We start from the raw sequence: 9,627 nt of genomic DNA on the forward strand, positions 1-9,627 counted from the left end.
TTGCTTTAATCATTTTGAAGCAGTAACCAACCGTAGAGTCAGTAGACACCAGGGAGCAGAAGAAAGTAAGTGTAGATTCAATAAGGCGGCCCTTGGCCTGATCTACCTACTTACTCCTGGAAGGTAACATAGAAACCTTAACCTAGACACGGAAAGTGATTTGGGGCAATGAGGCTGCCAATTCAAACCACACTGTTAATCAGCTATGTGCCGGCGCAGGGGCCTTAAAGGCTAAGTGAGACCTTACGCAGCTTCTGAGAGCGGGCTGGAACTCAAATGCTAGTAGCAGGAAATCCGGGGGCTCGCCTTCTCAGCGCCACCGAGCAGGGGCGCTGGGGGGGGGAGGGGGGGCGTCAGTTGGGTGGGCTCACCCGGAACCACGCACGGGGTCGCAGGAAGAGGCGGGGTTGGCCGGAAACTTAAAAGGGAGCACAGGATTCGCGCCTCCTTGGAGCTTTGCGGGGGCTGCTTGGACATTGCTCGGACCTTGCTCTTCCTGGGCTGCGGGACCTAGCATGGCAGACGATGCAGGTGCTGCTGAGGCCCAGGGGAACGAATGCACGCCTGCCCAGTCCCTGGGCAGGCTGCTGAAGTTACCACTTCCACCACCTCGGATTCGCACCCGGCCATGGTGGTTTCCTGTGCAGGAACTGAGAGACCCACTGGTGTTTTACCTGGAGGCATGGCTGGCTGACTCGATCTTTGGTGAGCCACCCTAGGTGTGCTGGTGCTGTAACCCCTCCAGTCCGACAGTCCAGAGCAACTCTGGACAGTCTCTGCCTGATTTGCAGGCCACATTTGACACCAAGATGCCCACCTTCCTGCGCTTTCCTCTCCTGGCCTTCAAATCTAGCTCCCACTGACCGTTCGACCATGTTTCCCCTCAAAGTCTCTCTTTTCCTGTTTAGGCCCAGACAGAGCCATCATTCCAGAAATAGAGTGGATGAGCCAAGTCCTGCTGACGGTGGACATAGTTAACTCTGGGGACTTAGTTGAAATCACCATCTTCGGACGGCCCCGTGTACAGAATCGGGTGAAGAGCGTGCTCCTGAGCCTGGCAAACTGGCACCGGAAACATCGTGCCCGAGGTGAGCGTCTCTGAAAACCTGCAAGTGGAGGGAGCCACTGGTTAACCACCTGGCGGTACCTGCCTTTCTTCCAGCCTTTATTACCATAGCAAAACCTTTTGCAGTTTCCTAACTCCAGTGTTCTGCATGCATCCAGTTTTCTGGGCATCCCTTTGTGAGAGGAGTGCAAATAGGACCTTGGGAAAGCAAATCTGACACATTCAAGCCCGTCACTGCGCACGCATCCTCAGCTTGGTTTTACCACTGTGTCCAGATCTCAGGTTCAGAGTCTCCACCTGAGAAGTGATGCTGCTAGCACTTCCCCTCCTCCCCCACTCCCCTCAATGCCGAGTACTTTGGAACAGTGAGCATTTTTCCTTATCCAGCTGAGAAGATGAATCAACTTGAGGAGTTCTTGAAGACCCATGCATCAGGTCCCCAGACTCCTGAACATCCTATTGTGTAACTATTTTCAGGAGCATTGTGAGAACAGTCCTGCTTCTGCTGCTAAAGTTCAAGAGAAGCAAGTATGCATAAATCTCTGCATTCTTTTTTTCCTGTGTCTTGATGGGTAGTGCTCTGATTATTATGATGCAAAAGTGAGTTTGTAGTGCCATTCTAGTAAAGAACTGAATTTCCTTTTTGTCCAATGCTATAAAGAACTTTGCTGACTTAAAATTAAGCAAATACATAAAAGAGTGTTCATTCACGTCTTGATGTGAGAGGTGGGTAAAAGGCTGATGCTAGTGGTCTTATTTTTTCCTTTGCTTCTATCATTTGGAATCTACTAGCCCTTTTATGATTTTATGGCCACAGGCCCCTAAGCACAGGCCCACGAATTTGCATTTCTAATAAGCTCACAGGTAATACCAATGCTTCTCCTCTGGGGCTCTCACTTTGAAGTTGGTGGTTTGGCCCCTGGGTACCACCTACGGTGCATTTTCTTTTTGGAGTGGAGCCTTCCTCCCTGCACATGGGTGGGTGTTCCAACATGAAACCTGAGGTGATTGCTTATTTATTCTGTTGACATTGTGATTCATCAGAGTACAGCCAGGGTCCTTGGCATCTTGACTATTGGAAGGCATCCTGCCACCAAGCCAGCTGTCTCCTTTCTCTCTGAGGCCTGCACAGGTGTTCTGCATGAGCTGGGTTGTTTTTCCATTACCCATTACCATGCTAGGACTAATTTGTGCAAAATAGCCCCCACCTAACACTGCCTCCACTTTCAGGAAGCAGGCTTCTTAGGGGAAAAGTTATGGAGAGCTCTGTGGCTTCAGAGTGGAATTGATTCAACTCCTGCAATTTCTTTACCCCTTATCAGTAATGGATTCTAGCTGTTTGCAAGGGTTGTAAACACACACATACACAAGTCTTTTAAAATGTGCTGCTTTGGGGAGGGGGTTTCCTGGTGGCTCAATCAGTTAGGCATCTGACTTCAGCTCAGGTCATGATCTCACAGTTTGTGAGTTCCAGCCCCGCATCCAGCTTTCTGCAGTCAGGGCAGAGCCTGCTTGGGATCCTCTGTCTCCCTCGGTCTCTGTCCCTTCCCAACTCGTGTGTGTCCTCACGCATGCTATCTCAAAAATAAGTAAACATTAAAAAACTTTAAATGTGCTGCTTTGATTACAGGTGATATCGAATGTTTTTCTAATTCACATTTTTGTAAAATGCTTTTACATTTCTTATTCCTATATTCCTTCTTTCAACTCTGAAGATAGGAATTTTTATTATCTGTATGAGCTTTTGTAACAAATAATGGCCCATTATAACCAATATTTTCCACTCCTTTGCTTAAATTATTTGTATACGAAAAAATTCCATTTTCTGTAGTTAAACTAATTATTTTCTGTCTGATTTCCCCTCATCCTCATCCCAACCCCTTTTAATTAAGCCTAGGTACTCCTGCGTTTATCCTTCTGCAGAAATTTGATTAAAATTCCAACAGGTTATTTCTAGTGGGATATCTACAAAACCATTAAACACTTTTTATAATGTTATTTGGAGGAAGAGGATTATGCTTAAAACATTCTAATTGTCTAAAAATTATCCAGAATTATTAAATGATCCTGTGCATTTTTCATCCTTTACATACATTAACATGTTGAAGCCCTTAACCCCCAGTACTTCAGACTGTGACTGTATTTGGAGACAGGGCCTTTAAGGAGCTAATTAAAGTGAAATGAGGGGGGCGCCTGGGTGGCTCAGTTGGTTAAGTGTCTGACTTCAAAACTCAGGCCATGATCTCATGATTTGTGAGTTTGAACCCTTTATTGGGGTCTGCTCTGACAGCTCAGAGCCTGGAACCTGCTTTGGATTCTTTATCTCCCTTTCTCTCTGCCTCTCCCCCACTTGCGTGCACACTCTCTCTCTCTCTAAAAAATAAATAAACATTAGAAAAAACGAAATGAGATCCTATGAGTGGGACCTTAACCAATATGACTGGGGCCTTTATGGGAAGGGGAAATATGCACAGAGATAGGTGGGTGCATGGAGAAAAGACCATGTGAGAAGACAGCAAAATGGCAGCCATCTGCCAGCTGAGGAGAGAAGCCTCAGAAGAAACCAATCCTGCTGACACATTGATTTTGGACTTTCAGCCTCCACATCTTTGAGAAAATATTTAAGCCACCCGGTGTGTTGTGTTGTTATGGCAGCCCTAGCAAACTAATAACACATTTAGTATGGTTTTTCTCTGTGTTCCCTTTCACTGTATGCTGATATGGTATTTTTACTACCTTCATAACTTAATAATTAAAAATAATTAAAAATTAAATAATAAAAAGATTGTCATTCTTTTCAGAATTTGGGGGTAATATTAGCTAAGTATTAGAGCTTGTATCACCTACCAGGCCTTGTGCCAAGCACCTAAATATGCTTGGAACATGATTAACTTGCTAAGGTCACAGAGCTAGGACATTGGGATGGATGGGTGAAATTTGAACCAAAACATTGATTCCAGGATCCAAACTCTTTATACTGTCCCACTTGCTTTCATTTTTCCTCCACACCTGAATTTAGACTCATTTCTCATAGTTTTTATTTCTTTTTAAGAGCAATTAGAATAAACCTCTTAATTGTAAAGAATCAGGGACAACGTGGTTTTTCTTTTTCTTTTTTCTTAAGTTTATTTTTTGAGAGAGAGCTAGAGAGGGAAAGAGAGGATCCCAAGCAGGCTCTGCACGGTCAGCATGGAGCCCAACGTGGGGCTCGAACTCATGAACTGTGAGAGCATGATCTGAGCTGAAACCAAGAGTTAGACACTTAACTGACTGAACCACCTAGGTACCCCACATTGACTTTTTAAAGTTTATTTATTTATTTTGAGAGAGTGTGTGAGGGAAAGGGGCAGAGAATTAATCCCAAACAGGGTCCACACTGTCAGCATGAGAGCCTGACACAGGGCTCCACCCCAACAAACTGTGAGATCATGACCTGAGCTGAAATCAAAAGTTGGATGCTTACCTGACTGAGCTACCCAGGCACCCCTTGTTTGTCCCACTCTTAGTGATGTTAAAAAAAAAAAAACAACCTTGTTTTGGGACATCTGGATGGCTCAGTCGGTTGAGCAGCAGACTTCAGCTCAGGTCATGATCTCATGGTTTGTGGATCCGAGCCCCACATCAGGCTCACTGCTGTCGGTGCAGAGCCTGCTTCAGATCCTGTGTCTCCCTCTCTCTTTGCCTCTCCCCACTCATGCGCTCTCAAAAATAAATAAAAAGGCCTTGTTTTGATCGAAAGTGTGAAACTGAGAGATTCTGATGTGCTAAGTAGTACCTGGCTTAACTAAAATGAAGCTGTGGGAAGACCTTGCAATAGGCTACATGTGTGGCCTACAGCTAACCTCAGAAGTTAGTTCTACAGATTCTATCAACCATGAATTTTTTTCTTTGATGCCTCTAATCAGCCTATTCAAAAATTGTCCAGACTGACCTTTTTACTAGCTGTCAATAGTTTTAGCTGAAAAAATATACAAACATGTCATCGTTTCCAGACTTTTGTAGTTTTACCTTTGTTCCTTCACAATCTTTTCATTGACTGCCATGGGTCTCAGTTCCCAGAGTTTCCCATCTAACTCACCATCTTCTTTTAGTTGGTAAAACATACTCTGTAATGCATATATAATGTATTTGTAAAGAATGAAATGAGCACTCCAGTGTACCCTAATAGAACCCAATATTTTTAGAAGGCATCTGTATACACCTTTTCTCTCAACCAATTTTGTTTTTAAATAAGTTCCTTTATCTGGAAAACAAATGACCAAGAGTGCCAATAGAACAGTGAGAGGCTTGTCCTATTAAATATTAAAACATTCTATAAAGCTACGTAGTTAGAACCGTGGGATAGGTATTGAAAAAAATAGAGAAGTGACACACGTGGACATAAGTACAAGTGAAACTGTTGAAAGTGATTTTCCGTAAGAGAATAGGTTGAAAAGGGCAGATAGAGAGCTCTGGAGACCTTCAGCTGGGTGAAAACTCAGGTGGCACTGCTTCATGCCCTACTTTAAGAGTCTAATAGGGCTTTTTAAAAAAAAAATTTTTAATGTTTATTTTTGAGAGAGACAGAATGTGAGCAGGGTAAGGGGAGAGAGAGAGAGAGACAGAATCTGAAGCAGGTTCCAGGCTCCGAGCTGCCAACACAGAGCCCAACATGGGGCTCGAATTCACAAATCCTGAGATCATGACCTGAGCTGAAGTCAGAAGTCTGATGCTTGACTGACAGAACCACCCAGGAGCCCCTAATAGGTTTTTTTTTTTTTAATTGAACATTTGTTCTTTATTTACTCTGATATTCCCCTTCTGGATTAAAAAGATATATCAAGTCTTCATTCTACTCTGAGGTGGCCTCGATTGAAATTTTGAGCCTGGATTGTTTTTGAGTCTTAAATGTTTGAAGTTCACTCCACCCAGGCTTTTCTTTGCTTCTTCTAAAAACAGTTAATAATCCATTAAAATTCAGCTTTGCATTTTATTTCCCTTATTAAAATAAGTGCTAATTTAAAATTGGAGTGGTCATCCATTAGTGGTGACCAAAGAGTGTATGCTAGATATACCACTCCTTTAGTTTTTAAAGTTAGGTTTCCTTGGAATTTTTATTTATTTTTTTAAAAAAATTTTTTTTTTCAACATTTTTTTTTTATTTATTTTTGGGACAGAGAGAGACAGAGCATGAACGGGGGAGGGGCAGAGAGAGAGGGAGACACAGAATCGGAAACAGGCTCCAGGCTCCGAGCCATCAGCCCAGAGCCTGACGCGGGGCTCGAACTCACGGACCGCGAGATCGTGACCTGGCTGAAGTCGGACGCTTAACCGACTGCGCCACCCAGGCGCCCCTCCTTGGAATTTTTAAATGAAAATTTTCACAATCAAGATTAACGTATGTTTTATTTATCCAAGCACCCAGCTGTTCACAGTTTGCTTCCTTCTGCTAGCTAGACACTGGCTCCCAGCTGCTAGGAGTAGAGCAGAAAGCCAAACTGACAGAGGTGCTGATTATCACTACAAAGGCAATCATATTACAATATGTAAATATCTGAAATTAACCTGTGCACCTTACATTTACACAATGTTACAGGTCAGGTATATTTCAATCAAAAAAAAAAAAAAAAAAAAAGCGCCTGGGTGGCTCAGTTGGTTAAGCCTCCGACTTCAGCTCAGGTCACGATCTCTGGGTTTGTGGGTTCCAGCCCTGCGGGCCCTGTGCTGGAAGCTCAGAGCCTGGATCCTGTTTCAGATTCTCTCTCTCTGCCCCACCCCGCTCATGCTGCCTCTCTTTAAGAAATAATAAACACTAAAAAAAGTTTTTAAAAAGTGGCAAAGAAGGCTAGCCATCATCCCGCGCCAGTGCACTTTCGCTGCTGCGATTAGTAAGGGAGGAGTCTCCAGGACTGCTAGTGTCTCACTTGCGATAAAACTCACTGAAGGTCGGTGACCCGACTCAAACTCGAGGACCAGGGCAGTCCTGGCTCTTTCTCCCAGTTTTCTCCTTCCTCGCCGTCAGGTGGCCGGGCTAGGAAGTCACTCGCGGCTTCCAGCGCCACGATATGCCCAGCCAGGAGGACAGTATTGGAACCAAGTTTTTTCATCCCACATCACCTAGAGTAGAAACACCACAGGCTTTAAGAAGTTTTCCAAGGAGGACGGACTCGATGGGCGGGAGAAGCCTCTTCACAGGTAAAACCAGATGTTTGCGATTAAAGAACACAAGACGTCTCACCTGCCTCTGGGTAGAGAGCAGCCTAGGGCAGATACTGGCTGCTGGAAGAATGGCCTCTCCTTCCCCTTTTACCTGATAATTAACAGACACTAGGGAAATTCAATTCTTTATTAGGATTCTTTAGATCAGTGTTTGTAAACATTTAACATGGGGGCAGGGACCAAGAACTACCCACACCATTCTTTCCCCAGCTCTGCAGCAAGAATCAGGACTTAGGTGAACAGAGCTCCAGTAAGATCTTCCACTTCAACCTTGCCAGGCTTCTGCTTCCGGGCCCGAAGTTCTTTCATAACCTGGTAACTGGGCCCTAGGTAGCATCCAGGGAGCGCTGGGTTGCCGCCTCGCCTACCGCGCCGGGGTCCTGCTGGGTCGCCGCCTCCCGGACAGCGCCGGGGGAACGCTGGGTCGCCGCCTCCAGGAGAGCACCGGGGGAACGCTGGGTCGCCGCCTCCCGGACAGCGCCGGGGTCCTGCTGGGTCGCCACCTCCCGGACAGCGCCGGGGGAACGCTGGGTCGCCGCCTCCCGGACAGCGCCGGGGGAACGCTGGGTCGCCGCCTCCAGGAGAGCACCGGGGGAACGCTGGGTCGCCGTCTCCAGGAGAGCACCGGGGGAACGCTGGGTCGCCGCCTCCCGGACAGCGCCGGGGGAACGCTGGGTCGCCGCCTCCCGGACAGCGCTGGGGTCCTGCTGGGTCGCCGCCTCGCGGACAGCGCCGGGGGAACGCTGGGTCGCCGCCTCGCGGACAGCGCTGGGGTCCTGCTGGGTCGCCGCCTCCCGGACAGCGCTGGGGTCCTGCTGGGTCGCCGCCTCCCGGACAGCGCCGGGGGAACGCTGGGTCGCCGCCTCCCGGACAGCGCTGGGGTCCTGCTGGGTCGCCGCCTCACGGACAGCGCCGGGGTCCTGCTGGGTCGCCGCCTCTCGGACAGCACCGGGAGAACGCTGGGTCGCCGCCTCGCGGACAGCGCCGGGGTCCTGCTGGGTCGCCGCCTCCCGGACAGCGCCGGGGGAACGCTGGGTCGCCGCCTCGCGGACAGCGCCGGGGTCCTGCTGGGTCGCCGCCTCCCGGACAGCGCTGGGGTCCTGCTGGGTCGCCGCCTCTCGGACAGCCTTCGGAGAGCTCTGGGTTGCCACCTCCTGGGCAGCATTGGGGTCCTGCTGGGTCGCCGCTTCCCGGACAGCATTGGGGTCCTGCTGGGTCGCCGCCTCCCGGACAGCCTTCGGAGAGCTCTGGGTCGCCACCTCTCGGGCAGCGTGGGGGGATCTCTGGGTCGCCGCCTCCTGAACACACTTCGGAGAGCTCTGGCTCGCCACCTGCGGAGCTGCGTCGTCGGACCGCTGGGTCGCCGCCTCCCGGACAGACTTTGTAGAGCTCTGGGTCCCCGTCTCCGGGACAGCGTCGGGGGACCGCTGCGTCCCTACATCCTGGGCAGGGGCCTTCTCTGAGCCTGGAAGAACAGTGTGGAGACCTTACCTGTGTCCCCTACTTTCTCCACAAGAAGATTTATCCAAATGGGCTGGGGGATTAGGGTCTGGAACCTGAGAGTGCAGGATTAATTTGACCATCTATATTCCTTGCAAGAAGGAAACCCTCTCCTGGACTGAGAGGATGAGACCGCTGCCCGGTGATCTCCGGGAAGCATCAAGATCTCTACCAAGGAACCCATGGCCTGCCTAGGGAACCCCTCACTATTCCCGGTTTCATACTTTGTGCCCGGAGTTGGCGATGATAGTCAGCCAAATTCATGATCATCTTGGATACATCTTCCTGGTAATAGGGCCGACCAAATATCAAGATCTCAGCCTCGCCCTCGGGGTCCCAATGATTAACGTGAAGCAGGGTTTGTGACACACACTCGACGTGTGGTATGTGCTCTCCTCCCCGACCTGTGCAGGAAGCAAAGAGGCTGTGAGGGGCGGGATTTGGGAGGGGAAGGCGGCGGGAGAAGGTAGCGCTGGTTTGGGGCTAGGACCACTGGAGAGGCTGGCCCTGGAACGCGGCCAGCCTGGGGGGCGGGGTGGATAGGAGTGTCGGGGGTGGAAAGACCGCATTGGCCACCGCTCTCAGACCCACTCACCGAAGATCGCCTCCACCAGCCACGCCTCGAGGTGAACAGCCTTCGGACTCTTCAGGTACTCGGAGTGGAACCAATAGGGTCGCTTGGTGAGGTTACCGAGCACCTCGAATAGCGTCCCTTCTCTCTGTTCCAGCTGTACGAGCGTCGGAAACCGCTTAGGAGTGGCCATGCTGCAGTAGGCCTTGCTGCTAGCGGCCGTGAAGCTGCAAACCAAGAAGGCCAAGGTTAGTATCAGTTGCGGCAGTTGTGGCTTGGCCAGGGCCTTATT

The 9,627-nt window shown here is 49.1% G+C and overlaps 2 protein-coding genes across 2 annotated transcripts; one reads left to right on the forward strand and one right to left on the reverse strand.

Moving 5' to 3' along the window:
- Positions 1-438: 438 nt before the first annotated feature.
- On the forward strand, positions 439-3,771 carry OOEP (oocyte expressed protein). Its single transcript, XM_019417765.2, has 3 exons — positions 439-705; positions 909-1,088; positions 1,454-3,771. The coding sequence occupies exons 1-3, from the start codon at positions 516-518 to the stop codon at positions 1,531-1,533; spliced, it is 450 nt and encodes a 149-aa protein (XP_019273310.1). The 5' UTR covers positions 439-515; the 3' UTR covers positions 1,534-3,771.
- A 3,819-nt stretch (positions 3,772-7,590) lies between these two features.
- KHDC3L (KH domain containing 3 like, subcortical maternal complex member) lies at positions 7,591-9,528 on the reverse strand. The gene is made up of 4 exons (XM_053905401.1): positions 9,360-9,528; positions 8,989-9,168; positions 7,948-8,729; positions 7,591-7,839 (listed from the first exon to the last, which is right to left on the reverse strand). Exons 1-4 carry the CDS (start codon positions 9,526-9,528, stop codon positions 7,591-7,593), a joined length of 1,380 nt encoding a protein of 459 aa, XP_053761376.1.
- Positions 9,529-9,627: the final 99 nt, after the last annotated feature.

This window comes from Panthera pardus, unplaced genomic scaffold (assembly GCF_024362965.1).
Source record: "Panthera pardus isolate Hobbes unplaced genomic scaffold, ASM2436296v1 HiC_scaffold_17, whole genome shotgun sequence".
Taxonomy (NCBI): Eukaryota; Metazoa; Chordata; class Mammalia; order Carnivora; family Felidae; genus Panthera; species Panthera pardus.

Excerpts from the sequence above, each read along its gene's own strand:
- OOEP (XM_019417765.2), top strand. The coding sequence starts at position 516 with ATGGCAGACGATGCAGGTGCTGCTGAGGCCCAGGGGAACGAATGCACG. Across the intron at positions 706-908 it reads GCTGGCTGACTCGATCTTTG|GCCCAGACAGAGCCATCATT; the intron begins GTGAGCCACCCT and ends TTTCCTGTTTAG. Across the intron at positions 1,089-1,453 it reads CCGGAAACATCGTGCCCGAG|CTGAGAAGATGAATCAACTT; the intron begins GTGAGCGTCTCT and ends TTCCTTATCCAG.
- KHDC3L (XM_053905401.1), bottom strand. The coding sequence starts at position 9,528 with ATGGCCACTCCTAAGCGGTTTCCGACGCTCGTACAGCTGGAACAGAGA. Across the intron at positions 9,169-9,359 it reads GCTGGTGGAGGCGATCTTCG|GTCGGGGAGGAGAGCACATA; the intron begins GTGAGTGGGTCT and ends CTTCCTGCACAG. Across the intron at positions 8,730-8,988 it reads TCGCCAACTCCGGGCACAAA|GCTCAGAGAAGGCCCCTGCC; the intron begins GTATGAAACCGG and ends CTGTTCTTCCAG.